The sequence below is a fragment of the Bactrocera oleae genome, chromosome Y (assembly GCF_042242935.1).
Source record: "Bactrocera oleae isolate idBacOlea1 chromosome Y, idBacOlea1, whole genome shotgun sequence".
Taxonomy (NCBI): domain Eukaryota; kingdom Metazoa; phylum Arthropoda; class Insecta; order Diptera; family Tephritidae; genus Bactrocera; species Bactrocera oleae.
In genome coordinates this window covers 4776337-4788702 of record NC_091542.1, presented here as the reverse complement: position 1 = coordinate 4788702, position 12366 = coordinate 4776337, and the positions used below count along the sequence as shown (strand labels likewise).

The window sequence follows — 12366 nt, the reverse complement described above, 5'->3', positions numbered from 1 at the left end:
TCAAGAACGTTGAGAGGTTGGCTTGAAGGAAGTCACAAATCCATGCCGTTTACAATGCCAATGATTTGGAGTGAACCTCAGAATCATGAAAATGATTGTTATTTCTGCATGACATCAACACGAGGGTTCTCGAAAAAAAATTAAAATAAGATTGTATACCCAAACATCCCATCTGCAAAGAGTCCAATTCCTCGCGACAAGGTGGAAAATAAACAAATCTCTGGTCTTCAATCTGAATCGAGTTTTCTCTCTGCTGTCACATCTTCTCCTTCATACACCTTATCTGGAAATTCCAGTCCATCTAAGGAACCCCATTTCCTTAAACAAGGTGACTTAAATGACCTTGTTAGAGACTTGGGACTTTCAAAATCTAAGGCGCAATTACTTGGATCAAGATTAAAACAGTGGAACCTGTTGGACAAAAGTACCAGAGTTTCATATTTTCGTACGAGGCAAGAAGACTTAACAAGTTACTTCTCCAAAGAAGATGATTTGATATATTGTAATGATGCTGCAGGACTTCTTGAAGAACTGAGTTTTCCAGGAGATTCAAGTGAATGGAGACTTTTTATAAGCTTAAAAGCCGTTCTACTCCATAATGGTAACAAATACCCATCTGTACCCGTTGCACATGCTACAAACATGAAGGAAAATTATGCAAACCTAGAGGTATTACTTGAAAAAATTCAATATTCTCAATACCTATGGAATATTTGTGCTGATTTAAAAGTCGTCGCCATACTTACTGGATTACAAGGAGGATACACAAAGTTTTGCTGTTTTCTTTGTGAATGGGACAGTCGCGCAAGAGAAAAACATTACAAACAAAAATCTTGGCCTCTGAGAAAAAGTTTAACTCCTGGGCTTAAAAATGTATCTCAGAAACCTTTAGTCCCAAGTGAGAAAATTTTTCTGCCACCACTTCACATAAAGTTGGGACTTATGAAAAACTTTGTGAAAGCGATGAATAAAGATGGTGCAGGTTTTCAATATTTAAAAACCAAATTTCCTCGAATCAGTGACGTAAAATTGAAGGAAGGGATTTTTGTAGGTCCGCAGATACGTGAGCTAATGAAAGATGAAGCTTTTGAATCGAAGTTGATCAAAACAGAAAAAAGAGCTTGGGTGGCGTTTGTGAAAGTGTGTCATAATTTTCTTGGGAATACCAAAGTTGACAACTACCGACAAATCATTCGGGAGCTTCTTTCTGCTTATAAATCTTTAGGATGCAATATGTCACTCAAGATTCATTTTTTGGACTCACATTTGGATTTCTTTCCTGAAAATCTTGGAGCCGTATCAGATGACCATGGTGAAAGGTTTCATCAAGATATAATGCAGATTGAAAAACGCTACAATGGGAAATGGTCAGCAGCAATGCTTGCAATGAAAAGGAAAAAAACTACAAAATAACATCATCTTATCATCATAAAATCATACTTTAAGATTTTTCACTGTAAAACTTGGACCGTAATATTTTTTAATTTTCTTATAATAATAATTGATACCTTAATAATTCTGTTTTTTAATTAAATAAATAATTTATGGAAAATCTACGTGTGGTACTTATTTGTATGTCAAATTCCGTGTTTAGAGCACAAAATATAAAGAATTCATGCATGAAAACCAGAAGGAGAAAAAAAATTTTTTTTTTGCAGACCAGTGTAATTAGCAATAAATTAAAATGGCGACTATAATTTGAGATTTAAACTATCCTGTCTCTCAAGTAATTTTACTTTTGGTATATTAACTTATATTTGTTTGAAACAATCTCAACACTTAGCTTGCTCTTCCGTTAAAATTTTTATTTTCTTGTTATGATTCTCTCAAACCCCTAATATAGTAAGATACCATTTTGTATTATATGCTCTCGATTCTCATTACTGTTAATACTGGCAAATTACATGACTGTTCAAAAAGCAATACTTACCTTACTCTCAATAAATATTTAAAACAAACTATTTTGCGTTCAAATTTTCATTTTCCTGTTATGATATTCTCAAACGCCTATTATAATATACCCTTTTGTGTAACTATATTTCAATCAATTTTACATTTGGTATATTAAATGGTAGTTGTTTGAGGCAATCCCAAAACTTGCCTTACTTTTAATAAATATTAAAAACAAAGCATTTTGCGTTCAAAAAAATTTTATTTGTTATGATATTCTCAAACATCCTGTGTGATATAACACTTTTTATAACTATATTTCTATTAATTTAACTTTTGGTATATTGAATAGTAGTTGGTTGACAAAGTCCCAATAATTACTTACCTTCCGATTTACTTACCTGACCTCAATTACTATTGAAAACCATGTATTTTGCTTTAAAATGTTTATTTTCATGTTATTCTCACACACTTAATAATATACAATATCATTTTAAATACCTAAATTTCCTTAAATTTTCGTTTTGTTATATTAAATGATTTGAAACAATCCCAAGACCTACCTCACCTTTAATAATTAATTGTGTATTATACGCTTTTGATTCTCACTACTTTAATATTGGTATATTAAATGACTGCTGCTTAATAATAACCCGAACACTTACCTTGCTCTCAATAAATATTGAAAACCAAGTATTTTGACTGATAGTTGTTTGAAACAGTCCCAATACTTACTCTGTTCTCAATAAATATTGAAAACGAAGTATATTGCTTCTAACTTTTATTTTTTTGTTAGGATTTTCTAAAGCACCTAATATAAGATACCATTTTGTACTACAAGTATACGCTTTTGGTTCTCATTTCTTTTAATATTTGTGTATTAAATGACTGTTGCTTGATAACAATCCCAACATTTACCTTACTTTTAATAAATATTGAAAACAAAGGGTTTTGCGTTCAGAATTTTATTTTCTTGTTATGATTCTCATAGTCACCTATATAATTTACCATTTTGTATAACTTTATTTCTATTAATTTTACTTTTTGTATGTTAAATGAGAGTTGTCTGAAATAATCCCAACAATTACCTTGCTCTCGATAGTTATTAAAAACCAAGTATTTTGCTTCAAATTTGCACTTTCTTGTTATGATCTCTCTCAAACACCTAATATAAGATACTTTTTTGTATTATACGCTTTTGATTATCATTTCTTTAATTATTGGTATATTAAATGATTGTTGTTTGATAACAATCGCAATATTTACCTCAACACACTGCACACTTACCTTACTTTCAATTATCATGTTATGATTCTCTCATATAGCTAATATAACCATTTTGTATTACTATATGCTGCTATATCTATTCTTTTGCTTTTGACATATTATTTGATGATTACTGATTTTCTCAAACACACAACATAATATATCATTTTGTATATCTGCTTTTGATTCTTATTCCTTTCACTTTTGGTATATTAAAGATAATTGTTTGATAACCATCCCAACACTTACCTTGCTTTCAAACTAAGCTTTTGATTCTTATTCCTTTCACTTTTGGTATATTAAAGATAATTGTTTGATAACCATCCCAACACTTACCTTGCTTTCAAACTAAGTATTAAAAACAAAGTATTGGTTATTAATTTTTGTATTTTCTTTACCTGATTCTTTCAAACACCTAATATAATAAACCATTTTGGGCTACTATATGCACCTTTTGCTATTACTTTTGATATATTATCTCTGGGCCGCTTTCCTGGGCTTTGACCACGACCGTTTGCGCTCGATGTTATCATAAGTGACCCATTTTTCATCGCCAGTCACAATTCGCTTCAGAAACGGGTCGATTTAGTTGCGAGTTAGTTCGTGTGACACCCAAACATCGAGCTCCTTTTTGAATCCAAGGTTATGCAAATGGTTCCAAACGGTTTTCTGGCTTATCTTTAGTTCCTCAGCAATTAAATAAGTTCTCACGTGACGGTCTGTTTCCACTATTTCCATGATTATATCGCAATTTTCGACGACAGGCCTCTCGACGTGTGGTGCATCTTTGACATCGAAATTACCGGAACGGAACTTAGCAAATCACTTTTGTGCTACACGTTCGTTTACAGTATCGGGCCCATAAACTAAATTAATGTTTTCAGCCGCTTTTTCGCTTTGATCGAAGAAAAATTGCAAAATATAGCGAATTTTCTCTTTGTTGGTGTCCATCTTTGACGAGCGCTCACAACGAACTGAGTAAATCAATCGAAAAACTGTCACAGAAAAACTTTTAGCGCGAATAAAGACGTTTTTAACGCCGTATAGTATGACATGATGCGACACGTAACACTAGTACTATGGACAATAACGCCATCTCTTAGATAAAAACCGAATGAACTTTTTACTTGACCTAATATTAAATGCTAGTTGATGGACAACAACCCTTACAGTTACACGCGCTGTCTTATGTAGTATTTCAAAAGTCTTACATAATACGACACTTGTGAGCAAGTAATATTTGTATGTCATATTGTGTTATATTTCTACACTTCACCAGCTGATAATGAAAAATTAAGAATATAGAAATGCCAAGAGAAAGTGGCAAAAATAATATTTAGCTAGCTTTTATGTGAAAACTTTATGTTTACATGGCCGCGGTTTGTATAGCACTGCAGTAAAATAATTTGCAACCACAGAAAGAACAAAATATTTTTATATTTCACTTTTCTTCAACTTTATTTACATGAATATCGTGTCTTCCTTCCATATTACTAAAGAAACTAATGAAATTAATTTAATTTATTCATTTTAGATACAGCTGATAGAAAAGCACACTAAAAAACATACATCACAGTGTTATATTTTTCGCATATAAATTTTGAATGGGAAATAATAACACTGATGATATGACAGTCATAAAAAGAAATACCCTATACGTGTTTTAAAATACGACATATATAATACTTAACAATTATTTAGATGATATACACATAATAAAGGTTTTACTTTAAAAAATAAAAACAATCTATATATACAAAACAAAATCGGGTTTGTTACAACATTTATAACTCGAGATTGGCTAGACCAATTTTGATGGTTTTTGGTTCGTTGGATTTCTCCCCGTCCCGAACAGAAATTCATCTTAACAATAATGAAAACTTGACGAAAACATTATTATAAAAGATGAATCATTTTCCCTAAATGTTACTTTGTTTTGTAATTGCCAAACATTTGTTGTCCATCCTGTCAAATATTAAATGTAATGGTTGACATGCGTTTAGAAATAATTACTAACGATTAACGTTTACGCATGCGTTCATAAATTAATTTTGTGTAAATTAAAGTTTATATTTTCGAAAACAATTTTTAAGAAGTATCTTATACGTTAACGAAAAAGTAAATGTCTTTTTATGTTGTCTGTGATTTTTCTAAGATCAATAATTACCAAGGCTATCCAAAGTAGCAGTCTATTATCTAAACTATTGTCTCTGTCTCGAAAGTTCAGGTACTCTTTAAAATTGTTTGCAATTTGTTTGTTTTGTGTGGTTTTGTGCGAGTACATATTCAGTATTACTATTCATATCAATGCCGCGTCCTAGAAGATCTAATCTTTCCCAGCAAAGACGTAATGCAATTAGGCAACGGAACATCGCAAGTCAATTATCTGAGCAAGAACGAGAAATTGCACGAGCAGAGCGCCCCGTTAGTACGGAGCGAAGAAGATGCGTGCTTCTCAAACACAAGAGGAAAGAGAAGACACCCGTGAAACGGCTAGGTTAGAAACGAGAAATCGTCGAGCTAATCGTACAGATCAACAGAGGGATAATCTTCGAAGTGCAAGAAGAAATGCTTCAAGTATTGACTTGAATCGAGCAGCGCTTCTATATGATTGCACCATCGAATACAGCTTGCGTCGTTTAGTTAGCATTGGTCCAATGGAAGTTGTGTGTTGTGCTGCTTTAGTGACAAAGTGAAATTGCCATTATTGGCTCCGCTACCAGAGCCATTGCGGACTTTACTTTAAGGCGAAACATCAGAATCACGACATTTATTTAAATGACATCATTTGGGTCAGAAATTGTCAAAGAACACGTATATAATCTGACATTGAAGGTAATTTACAATACGTTTAAGACTATATTTTTTGTGATGGTAAAAAATTTTTGGAATGTATTTTGTTAGATTTCTGTATTTGTCTCTAAAACAAAAATTTCATGTTGAAAACAAAAGTGATTGTAAATCTAATTATGCCTTTGACTTTACAGATTCAAGGCCAAATTTACCATCGCATTGGATCATTGCAACCTTTTGAAGATGCACAGCATAAATTCCTGCAAATATACTTCATAGGCAATATGGAAGAACAACTTGACCGGCGTCAAGCGATCAACACAACTATGAAAAGAGCAATTTTCCAAGATCTGTTCCATGAACATCATGCTGTTCAAGACTGCATTAGAGCGCATGCCAAGTGAGAATTATAAAGTTGTTATCAGAGCAGATAAACGACCAGCTGGAACAGACGAACGCACATTTAATGCTCCAACAATCGATGAAGTAGCAGTCGTGATTGTTGGTGAAAACTTGGAAACAAGTGATATTGTACTTACACGACGTAATACAGGGCAACTACAAAAAATATATGAAACACATTGTTCATATGACGCATTACAATACCCGCTGATGTTTTGGCAAGGAGATGATGGATATCACTTCAATATCAAAATGATTAATCCATTGAATGGTAAGCATCTATATCATAGTTTTCATTTTAACTTAATATATACATTTTATTCTGTCTGGTTTAGAAAATATTGAACAAAAATTAGTGATCACATTCTGTTTACCCGTTCAAGGAAACAGACAAAGATTTTTTTTCTAAAATACAAATTTTTTATATGTTTCAGGTGAGGAAACTAACAAGGTTAGTTCGATGATTTATTATGCATATTGTTTGATGACTCGTTAAAATTATGACAACTATTTTCAACTTCAACAATGTTGCGTGGACATGTACGTTAAAATCGAAACGGAGTGCCTGAATTTCATTCGGTAGAACCATGCTAAATGCCGTTCGGAAGAGTATATCCATTTATGCGATGCAATTAGCTCAGAACGTATAAACATCAAGTGATCGATTCGACATCACCGCACGTGTTTTCAAGCAAAAAATCCAGTCACTGATTAATTACATTGTTAAACAACAAGTCTTTGGGATTACTCAATACTGGATGTATTCAATTGCATTTCAAAAACGAGCCTTGCCGCATGCACACATTCTAATTTGGTTAGTCGAAAGAATTATGCCAGATCAAATAGATGGCATCATATGTGCGGAGACTCCTGATCCTGAAACTGACCCAGACCTACATTATGTGGTAATCAATAATATGATTAACCGCAAATCACTGTGCATGGTCAACGGCAAGTGCTCCAAACGGTATCCACGAAAAATGACGGCAGGGACCTTCACAGGCAACGATGGTTATCCACTGTATAAGCATCGATCGCCCGATGCTAATGGTAGAACTATCACAACTAAAGTAAAAGGAAATAATTTTGTGGTCGATAACAGTTGGATTGTTCCATATTCGCCACTTCTTTCCAAAACATTCAAGGCACCTTGTAATGTTGAGTATTACAATTCGGTGAAGTCAATTTAATACATTTGCAAATATGTCACGAAAGACAGCGACATGGCGGTTTTTGGTATCCAAACATTGGTATCCAACGATGAAATTATGCGCTATCAAGTCGGTAGATATGTGAACTGCAATGAAGAAATTTGGCGTATATTCTCATTTGCTATCCCCAAACGTCATCCCGCTGCTACACATTTGGGGGGTGCATCTACTATCTGCTCAACGTGCTGCAACACGTTTGAAAGCGATCCGTTCGCACGAACATTGCTGTACTCAGAGGTGCCACGTTTTTACACTTGGAATGCTACATCGAAAAAAATTTCAAAGTCGGAAGCAAGGCCATGCAGTTCTCCAGATATGCGATTCTACTGATGCTCTTCGTTCTATTTATCCGAAGAATGATGCATGTTTCTATTTGCGGTTTTTGCATGTACATGTTCGAGGGCCACCATCATTTGAAATACGAACTGTTAATGGTGTAGTGTGCCCCACATTTCATCCAGTATGTCAAAAGCTCAATTTGCTTGAAAACGATGATCATTGGAACACAACAAACGCTGAATCAATTGTTTCTGCATCTCCAAATCAGATACGCACATTATTTGCTATCATCATTTCGACATGCTTCCCATCGAACAGACGTGACCTGTGGAACAAATACAAAGATAACATGTCAGAAGGCATTATGAGGAGATGCATAACTACGCTTTGCCATTGATCGAAGATATGTGTTACCTCATTTGCGGCAGTTTGTTAGTCAGGTTAGGAATGCCAGCGCCCGATCGCGGAATGAATAACGCATTTAATAGAGAATTGGAACGTGAACGTGAATATGATTCACATGAATTAGTACGATCAGTTCGAGCGAATGTACCACTGTTGAATCCTAAACAGAGAGAAGTCTATGATGCATTGATTAATGCAATTGATGCTGGAAATGGTGGCTTATTTTTTTTGGATGCCCCTGAGAGTTGCATTGTTGAATGATCTATCTGCTAATGATTTCTCCAAGCAATTGCTGACTGTTTGTAATGGCCGTGTTTCGTTGAATAATTGAGCGAATTGACATCGTTTCTTCCAAATTTTTGCAATTTCGTCTCATCGAAAGACGAGCTTATCAACAAAGTATTCCCGGATATCATTGCTAACCACAAAAACACTAAATGGTTAGGTGAGCGAGCAATTTTGGCGGCTAAAAATAAAGATGTAGCTGACTTAAATATTATAATTCAGAATGAAATTGTAGGTACTCTGTATTCTTTCAAATCTTTCGACTGTGTAACGAACGGAGATGAAGCCACTAATTATCCAACTAATTTTGAAACTCGTTGGATGTGCCTGGTTTACCAGCTCACAATTTCCAATTGAAGGTTGGTTCGGTAGTCATCATGCTTAGACCAATCAAAACTGTGCAATGGAACACGTTAGGTGATAAGAAAACTAATGAGCAATGTGATTCATTCATTGATACTCAATGTAAAATTTAAAGATGAGGAAGTTCTTACTCCACGGATTCCGATGATCCCAACGGATATGCCCTTTGAATTTAAACGAATTCAATTCCCGATTCGTCTTTACCTTCGCCATGACGATTTACAAATCACAGGGCCAACCATTGACTATTTGTAGCCTCAATCTAGAAAATGCATGTTTTTCTCATGGTCTATTTTGCGTGGCATGTTCACGTGTCGATAAACCATCCGCCTAATTTGTTCTTGCGCCTGACAAAAAAATATAGAATGTCGTGTACCACAAGGTGCTTGAATGAACAGAGTTAATCCGAGTGCATCACATGCTACACAACATACTTTAATTTAATCTTTTTTTTTCTGACACGTGTTTTAAGTACATAATTTTTATTTGTATTCTCGTTCTTTATGTATTGTTTATCATAATAAAATACTTTTATATATCTATCTTTGTTCATATTTATTTGTATCATTTTCTTGCGTTCATCAAAACGTAAATTAGTTCAGCTAAAAGGTAACACGACAATAATTGACTATTAGGCGGTACGAAGCTCGCCGGGTCAGCTATTTAATAATTGTTGACTCATTTTGATCCATTTTTCAATTACATCTTCTAACTAAAACTAAAAACTGGTAGAATTGAGAATTTTCACTGTTAAATGAGAAAAATAATGCTAATTCCGATGTTAAAAAATGTACGCTAACAGATATTTATAATGCACAAACGAATTTGCATATAATTTAAAGATAATCTGTATATAAGTATTTGGTATCACAGGACATATGTAAGTATATATTACATATCTATGTTCAAATTTATTTATTTCATGATGAATTCTATTAAATCTCTTGAAATATATTATAAATATACAATGTAAGGACTTTATTATTCCCTAAAAATTTAAATTATATACACATGTTTTATAAATAATATATTTATTTGCTGTGGTCACTAAAAGTTTTGATAACATTTGAAAAGACCAAGCGGTCACACATATGCTCATATATAAGTGGAACGTATTGGTAGAGGTTTCCCTAGTTTCTCAGATAGTATTCGTCTTTCTTTTCTGAAGCAGCCGTGGCCAGATAAAAACTGTGTAAGGTAATAATTCACCTCGCCGTGTTCGCGCATAATCCACTCTTGGATATTGGGTATCAAGGAGTGGGTCCACTTTCTCTTACTTGACGTATTCCACCTTTTCTGCCATTGAGCGGGGCACTTCTCGTCAATTTTTCTAAGTTCTTGAGCATACTGGTTGGATGTTTTGACGTGTCGAATGTCCCGCACTAATGAACAACGCAAAGCTGCAATGTCTGTTGGTAGTCTACCTGAGATAACACTAATTGCATCATCTGATACCGTTCTAAACGCACAGCACGTTCTTAGTGATGCTAGTCTGTGTGTTGAGACCAATCCTCTCATATAAGAACTATATTTGGTTGCTGGTAGCCAAATTGGTGCCGCATACAAAATTATTGAATTACTGACAGATGTCAGGAGCTTTCTCACCTGCTGTCTGGGGCCCCGCGTATTGGGCATTATCCTAGCGATTGCCGCCGCTTTGTTATGTGTGGCGATTAGGAGCTGTTTGAATGAGAAGTGGTCCAGGACCACTCCCAAATATTTGAGGTGAGGGCTCGATTTTATCGCGTGCCCATCTTTCAACTTTCTTTCGACTACTCATTAGCACCACCTCAGTTTTGTGTGTTGCTAGTTCTAAACCGGCGTTATCTAGCCAGTTTTTAACATGGCTTATGGCTTCAATGCAATTGTTTTTCGCTTCACTTAGAGTTTTCGCTACGACTCCGTCATACATTATGTTCCTCAAGACAGGACAAAGAACTGACCCCTGTGGGACACCGCCAGTAACTTTGTATGTTTCGGGACCGTGTTCGGTATCGTAAACCAGAACTCTGTTTTCGAAATAGCTCGTAACAATTCGACAAAGGTCCGAGTTGAAGGCGTTCTTTATGTCGAGGGTAATGACAACGCAGTATTGCTTATTACCCCATCGCCATCTACTCCCTTCCAGTGCTTTTTTGCTAATTTTGTGACGGTGTCTATGGCATCCACGGTGTTTCGTCCTTTCCGGAAACCAAACTGCATTGGGTCCAATCTATAGTCGCCTTCGGTGTATTTCTCAAGCCGTTTAAATATTATGGTTTCCAGGACCTTTCCTGCCGTATTGAGCATGCAGAGAGGGCGATATGATGAGGGTTCCTCCGGAGATTGCCGATTCCAGTCGTGGGGAAAAATCCCTTCCCTCAAACAACTTGTATAAGCTTGACGAAACAATCGGGGTTTTCCTTTTGTGACGTGCTTGATGACGAAATTGTGTATTCCGTCCAGGCCAGGTGCTTTTCCTACCTTTATTCTTGTCACAGCATGTTTCTGTTCTTCATGGGACACTTCCGGGATTTCATCCATGTTTATACGAAAGACTGGCACTCGCATGGGTTCACATTTTGGAAACAGGGCACTAACTATCTCGCGCAGGATGATGGGAGATATAGGGGGTCTTCTTGATCTTCCCAGTTTCCTCATTACTATCTGGTAAGCTTTTCTCCAAGGGTCATTTTCTACTTGTGACAGGAGCAGGTTGAAAGCGTTTTTCTTACTCTTCACTATTGCTTTATGAAGTTCTTTCCGCTTTTTCCGGAAATTGACAAGGAGTTCCTCAAAGTCATGTCTTCCTCTAGCCCCTTGTTGCCTACGTCGCAACCTGAAGAATTCAGTTCTCAGATGAACGATTTCTTCGGATCACCAGTACGAGGGTGCTTTGTTTACCCTGTTTTTCTTTCGTGACATTGAGGCATTGCAGACCATTGTTAGGGATTTCGTTATGTTCTGTGTTTGGCTCTGTGCATTACCTCGTGTGTCTTCATTGATTTGCCCAATGGCATATTCAAGCATTTCCAGATCGCAAGCTTTTATCTTCCAACGTTTAGTCATATTTTTGGGCATCGTACTACTAGGACTTTGCCTTTGTCGCGAATTTATATCGAACGTTATGGCTTGGTGGTCACTATGAGTATATATTTCGGAGACTTTGCATTAAAATCGTCGGCTACCACTAGCGGTACCTTACCCCTTGCGTGCGTTGTGAGCTTGAAGAGCATGTCCTGAAATTGCGTAAGTGATAGGCTGGGAGCAGCGTAGCAGCTATAAAAGTGTATGCCTTTTATCCTTGCATATACAAAGCAATTATCTTGGCTTTTGGGTGCTTCTTTAAACGGTATATTGCTAAAAGTCCATATCGCGGATTTTGAGCTTTTGTCTTCAGTCCAATTACTGTCCCTACCTGGGGTTTTGTACTGTACGCTGAGTAGTAGTACGTTTGTCTTGATGCTTATTTCCACCTTGTGGGCATAGCACG

General features: G+C 35.6%; 1 protein-coding gene across 1 annotated transcript in view; it reads right to left on the bottom strand.

Moving 5' to 3' along the window:
- The window catches only part of LOC138858288 (uncharacterized), a 29426-nt gene extending 17484 nt beyond the window's left edge, over window positions 1–11942 (bottom strand). Inside the window, exon 1 of the mRNA XM_070112785.1 lies at window positions 11778–11942. Within this exon, the coding sequence (XP_069968886.1) occupies window positions 11778–11942 (165 nt within the window). The remainder of the gene's footprint in view (window positions 1–11777) is intronic.
- Between the last annotated feature and the right edge of the window lie 424 nt (window positions 11943–12366).